The 11,769-nt window shown below is 39.3% G+C and overlaps 1 protein-coding gene across 1 annotated transcript in view; it reads left to right on the forward strand.

Annotated features, from left to right (window-relative positions):
- tmem178bb (transmembrane protein 178Bb) overlaps window positions 1–10,558 on the forward strand; it is a 199,629-nt gene extending 189,071 nt beyond the window's left edge. The window contains exon 5 of the mRNA XM_033614566.2: window positions 2,407–10,558. Coding sequence (XP_033470457.1) covers window positions 2,407–2,657 — 251 coding nt within the window. The 3' untranslated portion in view covers window positions 2,658–10,558. The remainder of the gene's footprint in view (window positions 1–2,406) is intronic.
- Window positions 10,559–11,769: the final 1,211 nt, after the last annotated feature.

Here is an 11,769-nt window from a genome sequence, read left to right on the forward strand (position 1 = left end):
AGACAGTCTCAAAGTGTGTGCCACTGTCCCCATTTGTGTCTATGATGGCAGGCTTTTCACCCTCGCATTTTAGGCAACATACTCCCAAAACGTCCCCTTTGAGGTTAGGGGAAGGTGGCGATCTTGGTTAAATATAGAAAAGATCAACACTGACTTGTGTGCATTGACTTGTTCAGTATTTACCAAAGCCATCATCTATGCCTTAATCTAAGAAAGTGTTTCAGTAGCCTTAACGTAACCCGGGACAAAGGACCTGGACCCACATCTCTAGCGTCAAAGTCCTGTGCTTTTTATGTCCAACCATCAACCTTGACCTCCTCTTTATGAATTCTCTGCAGTATAAGAATGTCATGGATGTGGCCTGTGAACATAATCCAGACAACAATAGGGATCAATCAAGGGAATAACATAAACATATTTTGTAGGAGACAACATTGGATATTGGTAGGATGTGAGATGGCCAGTTCACTACACTCAAGGTACTAACTAGAACCAGAAAGGGTTCTTTGGCTTGTCCCCACAGGATAATCTTTTGATGTATAAAGAGACCTGGATACAGCATTGGGGGCAGAACTCAGTTCATTCCTATGAAGGTTGCTCAGTGATGCATGAAGTCAAAAATGTTCAGCTGCCACATATAAAACTACCCAGATGATTGGCGTTGCTTCTGTATTATTGGGTCCATAGAGCAAGCGCCACTAGCTACATTCTCTGGTCGAGCCAGCTACCTCTGGTTTAGCTCTCTGCTAACTTAAATGGGGATAAAATGATTTAATCTTTCAGTTCTTCTAGACTTTATAAATGTTTCTGAAGCAAATGGATCAAATCCTGATAGTGAAATCCATTTCATGAGGGTTATGACATATGACACATGTATCCACTGATTTAAAGACATCTCTTTCCCAATGTAAGTCAGTGGGAAAAAGTTTTTTTTTTTTTTTTGTTTTTTTTTTTCATGCGATGGACTCAGGAGTTGTAAATCCACTGTTTGGCCACTACAAAAGTTGGCTTTAAAGCCTGGCGCACTTCCTGGGGGCTTGGGAGGACCCCTTTTGGTTCCAGATAAAACCTTTATAAAGGTTCCACCTTGAACCCTTTAAGACGGTTCTACCTAGAACCCAACATAAAGGTTTAAGCCTAGAACTACCTGTAAAAGGTTCCACCCAGAACCCACTATGACAGGCTTTACAGAGAGCCCTTCTATTCTGTAACCACCCAGGGGTTCAAACGAGAACCCTTTTATACTCCAAGGGTTTCATCTTAAATACATTACCCATAGTTCTGTCTCAGAACTCAGATTAACTCATTTTGGTTAATCAATCAATCAATCAATTTTATTTATAAAGCCCAATATCACAAATCACAATTTGCCTCACAGGGCTTTACAGCATACGACATCCCTCTGTCCTTTAGACCCTCACAGCGGATAAGGAAAAGCTCCCCCCAAAAAAACCCTTTAACGGGGGGAAAAAAAACGGTAGAAACCTCAGGAAGAGCAACTGAGGAGGGATCCCTCTTCCAGGACGGACAGACGTGCAATAGATGTCGTACAGAACAGATCAGCATAATAAATTAACAGTAATCCGTATGACACAATGAGACAGAAAGAGAGAGAGAGAGAGAGACAGAGACAGAGACAGAGACAGAGAGAGATGCAGACGGACAGTAATGACAGTAGCTTACAACAACATTAATGAAAGTAATAATATTATAATTATAGTTCTGGCTACTGTGGTACAATATGTTGAAAGTATATATTAATATTTGATAGTATACATATGTGACAATAATCATGTGTGTATAATAACAGTAGAAGTATGACTAATGACTAATGATGACAGCAGCAGCAGGAGGCATCTGGCAGGACCACGGCAGCAGCACAACCACACACGTCACACTATCCAGGCACCGCTGCGATATGAGTTAACCTGAGAGACAGTGGAGCACAAAGGCTCCGGAGAAGAAGCTGAGTTAGTGACATGCAGTAACAGGACATGAAAGAAAGAGAGAGAGAAGGTGCCCAGTGTATTATAGGGGGTCCTCCGGCAGACTAGGCCTAAGTCAGCCTAACTAGGGGCTGGTACAAGGTAAGCCTGAGCCATCCCAAACTATAAGCTTTATCAAAGAGGAAAGTCTTAAGTCTAGTCTTAAATGTGGAGACGGTGTCTGCCTCCCGGACCACAACAGGAAGATGATTCCACAGGAGAGGAGCCTGATAGCTGAAGGCTCTGGCTCCTGATCTACTTTTGGAGACTTTAGGGACCACGAGTAACCCTGCATTCTCAGAGCACAGTGTTCTGGTGGGATAATATGGCACTATGAGCTTCATAGGGTCATCACAGCTTTGGGGTTTGGTTGCTCTTTCACCGTGACAGAGAATTGATGTATCCTGTTCTGTCGTTGCAGGAACCTTCTGCATCATCTCCCTCTGCACCTGTGTTGCCGGCATCAACTTCGAGCTCTCCCGTTACCCGCGGTACCTGTACGGCCTGCCTGACGACATTGGCCATGGCTACGGCTGGTCCATGTTCTGCGCCTGGGGCGGCCTTGGCCTTACCCTCATCGCTGGCTTCTTCTGCACCCTGGCTCCCTCTGTCCAGCCAATACCCCGATCCACCTGCCCCAAGTCCCGACAGGAGAACGGCACCGTGTGCTAAAGCCGGCAGCCGTCAGACGACCAACTGAACCCACAGATTGACAACAAACAAACCATGTCTTCATACGTCCACTCATCTCCAGTGTCTCCTGGTTACAGATTTCTTTTTTATTTGTGCGTGTGTTTAAAAATGGGTGTCTTGATGATTTGCTATCTTGAAAATAACAGAAAAAAAACTGAAGAACTACAGAAATATTATCAAAAAAATTGAAGTTGTGCTTGTTTTGTTGTTGTGGAGCAGATGCTGAAATGGACCATGACTAAGAAAGGTTTCAAAGGAAATACATGGAGACATTGAAAGACTACATTTTGGATTGGTTATAGCAAAAGAGGGGCTCCATACCCCAAAAGGCGATAGACAATGGTGTTCAACCTGGAAATTTCTTCTATTAACTGGTCTGCTGTGATTGTGGAGAACTCAGTGAATCGGCAGTATTGGAGGGAAACAGTTTGATTGTTAAGATCAAGTTTCTCATGGACTTGGCCTCTCGGAGCCCCCCGTGGGATGATTCACAAGGGAATGGACCAGACATGAAACCACATGACCTGCTAGGCTTGGATCATGTTAAGTGGCCATTTGTTAACTTTCAGTATTCCAGCCCCTGAGGTCCCTCCGGTTACTCGGGACATGCTGGCAGTGAGGAGATCCAGGACCTCCACTGTTGTACATTATTGTACAGAATATTCCAGAGAAGCGACAACCAGGAACTGTCATGTTGGACCATTTTCATTTTCGTGTAGGTGCATTTCATTCCGTCTAATGATCCCATCTGCCATTTAGCATTTTATACATGCATTCTTCTTTTATTCAAAGTGTATTTTCCTTTTTACTGAGCCCTTCATGTTGTGAACGAACTGTCGACTGAGTGTACGTTCAGAGCAAATGTTGTGTTTGTTTGACTTTTTCCATTCTAGTCATAGAGGTAAATGTGTGTGTATGAGTGTGTGTATGTGTGGGGATGGGTTGTTTTGCAGTCTCCATAGAAAAAAGTCGTAAAACATTACCATAATGACAAAGTGGAGCCCTGCCTTGAGGATGTATAAAGGCAGGAGCTTTGATGAACAGAGAGACATAATGGAGAGATGTAGTATCCTGTTTAACCTGACTGACTTCTGCCTCGTCATCTTTTCTGGAGATTCCCAGCAGATGTGGCAGATGAAGAAGAGTTTTTTTAAAGGGGGGTAGCATGTTCAGCTCTGTTCTCTGCTGCCCTGAGCAACGATGGAAGGCTTAAGTAATTGCATCTGATGAGAACACGCTCCGACTTCTCTTCCTGGGATTCTGTGAAGCTCCGCTGCTTCTCCTCCAGCTCTTATTTTTCTTTTACCATCAGCCAAGACCTGGCAGGGCTTCCTGCAGGGCCTCCTCTCTCTGAGAGGAGGGTAAACAGTACAGTATCAAAGTACAGGGTTAAAAAGGGGTCACCTTACTCAGTCAAAACACGTCTAGACTGAAGAAGAAAAGCTAAATGTTCTGTATTTGCAAGATTCCTCGAGGCTGCCAATCGTAAGTCAGAACTCAAAATACACACTGGCATGGACTTGAATATTTCTATGCACATTAAGGATGATGATCATGTTGCAATAAATAGGCCATTTAAACTCTCACCAGGACCAATTATAGCAGCTAGTTGTGCAGGCGTTGACAGAAGGCACAGATATGGACATCCAGTCATCAAACAATGCAAAACAACAAAGGTAGTGAGACCATAGTCAGCGTTATCTTCCACTGGAAACATCCACGGAAAAACACAATTCGAAAACAAACCCTGAACTGTGATCTGTCTAAGAATAATTTTGGCTAATTACAACTCAGGTCTTATTTTACAGGCTCTTATGTCAGCATATAAAAACCTGGATATTCTTGGATATTCTACCTATAGTACACCAATACTGGGAAACTGTGGCTTGTATCCTGGTTTAATTTAGGGATGTTTTTTGGATCTGGGAACCGGCAAACAGGTCAACACTAGTCTAGCAGACCAGTGAGGTGTGGGAGTGACAGATATGGTTAACCTACTGTAGGTTTAATATATACTTGTTTAAAATAATGGATACAGTGACCAGGATGTCAACCATTGGTTTGTGGACTACCATTTTGAAGGCTCAAGTTTGGCATTTTGACCGTCACCATCTTGGATTTTTGGAGCCAGAAGTGACCATATTTAGAGGACAGGGTGAAGGTAACCCTAAAGCTAGCTTGGTAAGCATGGTTTCATTATAGCTATGGTTTATTGCAATAATGCTAATGCTGTTGCTAATTTTTGCTAGTGAAAAACAGGCTTAAAACCATTAAATGAAAATATACTTACGAAAAAACATAGCTTAGCGACTCCTTAGAAGGTCTTTTAATACGACCAAACACTGAACAAGATTTATTTAGGTGACCAAAACAAGAACAACATGAACTGAAAACACACTGAAATAGCGACAGCTACGATTGCACCTTTACTCTGTGGAGCTGGAGTTATGGCATAGTTATGTAACCTACCAACATTGTCAGCTTGGTAGCGACTTGTCAACAACCCACCTGTCACTCAAAGTGGTCATTCCCCTAATAATGCATAACTGTAAGCTTCAATAACATTTGAATGGGAGGGTTTAAGAGAAAATTCAGCTCCCCTTACAGTTGTCATGTACTTCGAAATTAGCTCCAAAGACCAGACACATTTATTTGTACCAGGCTGTAAACATGTTTATTTCTGCTGTAAAGTTGGCCATTTTAACACTGTGGTCTATGGGGACTGACTCGCTTTTGGAGCCAGCCTCAAGTGGCCATTCGATGAACTGCAGTTTTTGGCACTTCCACATTGGCTTTATTTTTTCAGCCCCAGGGGATGCCCCTTGATGTTTTTATGTTTTAGCCTGTGTTCAGCAAAACACTGCCTTCATTTTAAATTAAGACAAATTTATATGATTTCTCATCAAGATTTAGTCCAGAGGACGGTGCTTTAGCTGCTAGTATGCTTCATCAGATGATCAGACAGATTCAGAAACCCACCCCCCCCATACCCCTCCTATGTTACGCTCTTTAGCCCCTCTCCAGTGGCTCCCTGTGGCTTTGACAAAAAATCTTATGGAAATGAATGACCATTATTTTGTAACATTTTAATTTTCACTTATTGTTGGTAGGCCTAAAGGGATTCTTAAATTCTCCAGTTGTAAAGCTGGTAGCCATACACAAAATTAAAAAAGTGTGTTAACATTCATCAACTAAAATGTGTGTCATATGTCTACAGCCTGGTGCCCTTTCCAAAGCATCAAATAATCATAAATAACCTAAAATCTTGTAGTAAAACAAATTAATGAATAGTCGCTGAGATATTTATAATGTTGATAGGCTAATTTAGTTACCTTAATTACAATGCTCAATTATGCTTTGTGGCTCTGTACAATTTTTTGGGGGAGGTGGGGGGTGAAAATACCTGTATAACAGTAAAGGTTCCCGACCTAGAGAAAACAAACAAAACTTAAATAAAATCAAATGTATTCTACAGACTACGGATGAAAAATGTCCTTTAGAGCTACCTTGTAATGTCCTCTAAATCTTAAGAAACAACAATGACAAAATAAATACTTTAACTTTAAAATTAAGCCCAAAATTAAGGTGTTTGTGAGGCCATACTATACATCTGTAGATACTATCTATGTGATAATATCTTTACGCCCCAGTAGCCAACACTACTTGAACTGGCACTGGTTTATATCTGCATTAACTGTTGGCTTGTTTGAAACCTGTCTTATCCTCTCACTGTTTCTTGACTCATATGACCGTCACCGTCTTCCCACATGAATAGAATTTAATCATGAACTGATGGCTTAAGCAAAACAAATAAGACCCAAGTTGTATCAAACCAGAGTTAACCTTTAATAACTGAAACTCCCCGATTATCAGCTGCTCCCGTGCAACACACACTGGTGCCCTTGAGGGCAGTTACATCCCATACCATACATATTAATCAACATCTGGTTCTGTAAAGGTGGTCGCTGTAGAATTGGCTGTATGCACAGATATCTCAGAGGTAGAAATTTTGTGGTTTTCAATTTATTCAGTAACATTAGAGATAAAAGATAAAGTAGTTTTTTGTCTCCAAATTGAATTGATGGTGACACTGTTGGGTTTGTGGGGTCTAAGGAAAAATCTACTGGGGGAGTTGGAGGGAGATTGGAGCCGAGTGTTTCAGTGACAGCTGCTATGTGGGTTAACGTATTCGTCACAGCTTCTTCAGTTAGTAACAGCCCCTTCAAAGGGTTCAGTGAAAACCACTCACCCTCCTGTACTGAGCTACACCCCAGCTAGAGAACAGGGTAATGAGATATGACAGTCAGTGTTTTTAATAATAATGTCATTGTTATCTGGAGACATCAAACATGGTTTTCTGGTGATCAGAGATATCATTTCCTCATTATGTGGGGATAATCATGTTTTATTCAAGTCAGTTTCATCATGGAGTCGTTCCTCCGAGAGGCTTCTCAGACCAGAGCGGAGCATCTGTGACAGATCATAAACTGCGTAGACGGGCCAACACATATTCTTATAATAACATTATCCTACATAATGAAATAATAAAGTCATCATCGTAAATTAACCGTTTCAAAGCCCTTTGCTGAGATAATGAAATATCGAACCATTATATCTGATAACGGTCTCGTAAAATAAAGATTAGCATCACACAAAAATCATAAGAAAATTAGATAATTAAGTTGCAATCTCAACATAATGGACCAAAAAAAAAAAGTTCAGCAACCACTGCTGGTTGTTAATCCATATGAGCCATAGGTTGTCTTACAGGTTCAATGAGGCCAGAGTCTTTCTTTGCCATCAGGGTATATTCTTTCAATAAGAGAAGTTCCCGTGGACACATGCTGATAATGCAATTGAGCATGAAATTACTTTAACTCTACTGGACTTCAAGAGCTGTGTTGCTTAAACCTTCCTCAAGAGTACTGCACACACACACACACACACACACACACAGATAGTAACAATATGAGGAGAAGTCGGGCGTTTGGAGCAAGGGAGGAGTTATGAAGTAAGATAATGTTCCTTAACATAAAGTTGTACATGGGCCCAGCTGATTAAGGCTTAGCCTATTGATCACACCAAATTTAAGACCGAATCTGAGATGTGAATGTCATACGATAACAGAGGCTTTGGGAAAAAATAACATTATGCGTTTGTCTGAGCTCCACAGTCTGGATGTGAAAGTGCCATGTAGTAATTAAACACTAGCTGGCATTATTAGCAAACTTATGATTGATTCTAAATCATCATAATCACAGTCCTTGATTTCTTTCCATTCTTGAAGCCAGGAAACAAACAGAGAGAGTCTGGTTGTAGTCACAACAGGAGGATTAGATAAAAAAGAATATGCGAAAATGATTTTATGGAGCAGATATCTGTGGATTTTGCTCTGTTGTACTGACGCTTATTTTATTTCAATATGCCCTTTTTCAGAAGTCAATTATTATTATATTTTTGCATATTTTTTCCAATCATATGGAGCTCCTAAAGTCCCAAAGTTTTTTTTGTTTTGTTTTTTAATTTTGTCCATGCAAATTATTATCTTGTGGGAACACGTTATGCTGTGTGCACAAGTGAGCCCATTATCTTATGCACACAAGTTAATTAACTTGTTCCCCCTCAAACAATAACTTGCATGTTAAGGATTAAAGTTATGGTGTACTCACAAGATAATTTACTTGTTAACACAAGATAACTTGTTCACAAAAGATAATTAACTTGTGTGCACAAGAAAATAACTGGTGTGCACAAGAAGATAACTTGTTTCCACATAATAACCTGTGCGTTCAGGATAAAAGTTATTATCTTATGTCATCAAAGGTAATAAAACTTGTTTCCAAAAGATAATTAACTTGTTCCCACAAGATTATAACTTTTGTACACAAGACAATAGCTTCTTCCAACAAGATAATAACAAGATAATAATTTGCACAAAATAATTTACTTGGTACTATAAGATAATTAATTTGTTTCCATAAGATAACCTAAAAGATAATAACTTGTGCGAACAAGATAGTGATTGTAAGTAGCTCCCACAGGATAATAACTTGTTCCCACAAGATAATAACTTGTTAGCACAAAATGATTAACTTGGTACCATAAGATATTTCATATGTTTCCATAAGATTACTTGTTCCCAAAAGATAATAACTTGTTCCCACAAGATGCTAACTTGTTCCCAGAAGATAATAACTTGTTCCATCAGAATAATAACTTGTTCCCATAGGATATTGACTAGTTCCAACAAGATAATACCTTTTTTCCCCACAGGATAATAACTTGTTCCTACAAGATAATAACTTGTTTGCACAAAATAAATAACTTGGTACCATAACATAATTAATTTGTTTTCATAAGATAACTTGTCCCCAAAAGATAATGTGCACACAAGATGTGATTGTAAGAAGTTCCCACAAAATAGTAACTTGTTCCCATAAAATAGTAACTTGTTCCCACAGGATAATAACTTGTTCCCACAGAATAATAACTTGTTCCCACAAAGTAATAACTTGTTAGCACAAAATGATTAACTTGGTACCATAAGATATTTCATATGTTTCCATAAGATTACTTGTTCCATCAGAATAATAACTTGTTCCCATGGGATATTGACTAGTTCCAACAAGATAATACCTTTTTTCCCCACAGGATAATAACTTGTTTCTACAAGATAATAACTTGTTTGCACAAAATAAATAACTTGGTACCATAAGATAATTAATTTGTTTTCATAAGAATTCATAAGAAACTTTCATAAGAAACTTGTTCCCAAAAGATAGTAGTAGTTCCCACAAAATAGTAACTTGTTCCCATAAAATAGTAACTTGTTCCCACAGGATAATAACTTGTTTCCACAAGATAATAACTTGTTCCCACAAAGTAATAACTTGTTCCCACAGGATGATAACTTATTCTCACAGGATAATAACTTGTTCCCACAAGATAATAACATGTTCCCTTGGGATCATAACTAGTTCCCAGAAGATAGTAACTTCTTCCCCTGAGATAAATTAACTTGTTCCCACAAGATAATAACTTGGGCACACAAGATTAAAAAAAACAACCTTTCAGGACTTTAGGGGCACTGTACTTACATTTTTGTTTCATGTCAAGTTTTATTTCATAATGCTGTAATGTTTTTTAGTGAGAGGCAAGAGAGCAAATGAATAATGGAATAACATTTCATCAGAATGAGTTGAGATAAAAAAATAATAATAAAAAAAAACCATTTACTATCTTTTACACCTCAAACCTACCTGGAAACCCAATAATTTGCTAGGTCATGTCAGGTCAGGCAGCAGAACTCAATTAAAATCTATTTATTAATTTCTGTCAGCTAAAAGGAGGATTATTCCCCAGTCTCTGATTCCTTTAGTCCCACCCTGTAACTACATTACACCCTACAAGAGGGCAAAAAAGCACTGACAACGGTTAAATACCTGCAACATCCCCTTGTTCACAGACACATATAAAATCCTTCTTGTCACACATGGAGTCAAATTTAACGTCAGAACTAATACAAGCTGAGTTAGCAGTGAAGCACGCAGGCTTGGACTTACAGTATGTCAGAACATGGACATTCCAGGGACAAACATTAAACCATGACTCACTCCCACACAGCAGGACTCACTTCCAGCTATGAATCATCTGCGTCAGAGCTAACTGATGAAGAAACACAGAACCAGAGCTGAGGAGGTTTCAGGACAGAGATACTTCAACTTCCATTGTGGACAGATGGTAAAAAACTAAACGGATCCATCAACCTTTAACATCAGTAATGTGTCTGTTGAGTAAACATAAAATAGGAGAAAAAAAAAGGAAATGTTCAACTGTGGAATGTAAAATCACAACAAAATAAATCTCATCGGTGTGTTTACTAATGCTGTTGGTTGTCGTGCATGTTGGTGAATGGAATGTGAAACAGCAGAGTTTTTGGTAAATGGTCTGTAAAAAAATAACCAGAGAATGGAAAAATTCCTTCACAGAGGCAAACCAAGAATCCTTCAAAAATGTTTTCACATAGCTAGCAGAGGAGTTTGTCTTCATCAACGCAGACAGAGACGTGGCTGCCCTCAGATGGCTTCCTGCTGATATGAATAAAGATCATCATGTCTAACTTAATATATCAGAAACAGAGCCTGCTTAATGAATTGAAATATCATCTTTAAACTCCATGTTGTCAGCTTGTTTGGCCAATTAGCAAAAAAAAAAGAGGAGTGATTTTTGTTAAAAGTGTGACCATGTCACTAGTGAATATCGGCCAGGCACAGTATGAGCACTTAATTTGCTCTTGACATTATTGCAAGCTGCTGCCTCCTCAGCTAGATAAAGTTAATTGGCCTACAATGAAATCATTTGAGGTCTGTCTCCTCAAATGCCTTTACAGGAAATGTGGCCACAGTGGTACCCATCAGAGGCTCTCGCTAGATGCTTCTAAAAGGGAACATGAGGCCAAATGAGCTCAAACCCAGTTCCCACATGGATGAGGAGAACTGATTATGACTGGAGTGTCAAAACTGGTTTGTTACGACTGATTTGTTTCTAGACTGGTTTGCAGACTCAGTTTAACAGCAACCAAATCGTAAGAAAAAATCTCTGCAAACCACGGATATCTAACATTTGTATGTTCTCATGAATCAGATGGTTTTCGTGTGGTTAGGTTTAGGTGCAAAAAACACTTCATTATGGTTAGGAAAAGATCATGTTTTGGCTTAAAATACATGTTTTTTGGGCATTATCCCAACAGAAAAAGCAGAGATGTGTCTTTAAAAAAAAACAACTGTTCTCAAGATATTATTGTGGCAAGAAAAGAAAATGTCTTGATAAAAACATTTGCTTTTTGTGGCAGTGCCCCATCAGCAAAACCAGGAATGTCTAAAATAAAACAACTGCTCTTCGTTGCACTATCCTGGCAGGAAATGCAGCTGTGTTGCAGTAAAGAAACAGATGCTTTTCTTTTGCATTATTACAGCAGGAAAAGCAAGAATTTCTCTGTAGAAAATGGCTGCTTTTTGTAACACCATCCTGACAAGAACAGCAGGTCCATGTATAGGTAAAAAAAAACACAGCAGCTTTTCATGGCACAATC

Source organism: Epinephelus lanceolatus, chromosome 23 (assembly GCF_041903045.1).
Source record: "Epinephelus lanceolatus isolate andai-2023 chromosome 23, ASM4190304v1, whole genome shotgun sequence".
Lineage (NCBI taxonomy): Eukaryota > Metazoa > Chordata > Actinopteri > Perciformes > Serranidae > Epinephelus > Epinephelus lanceolatus.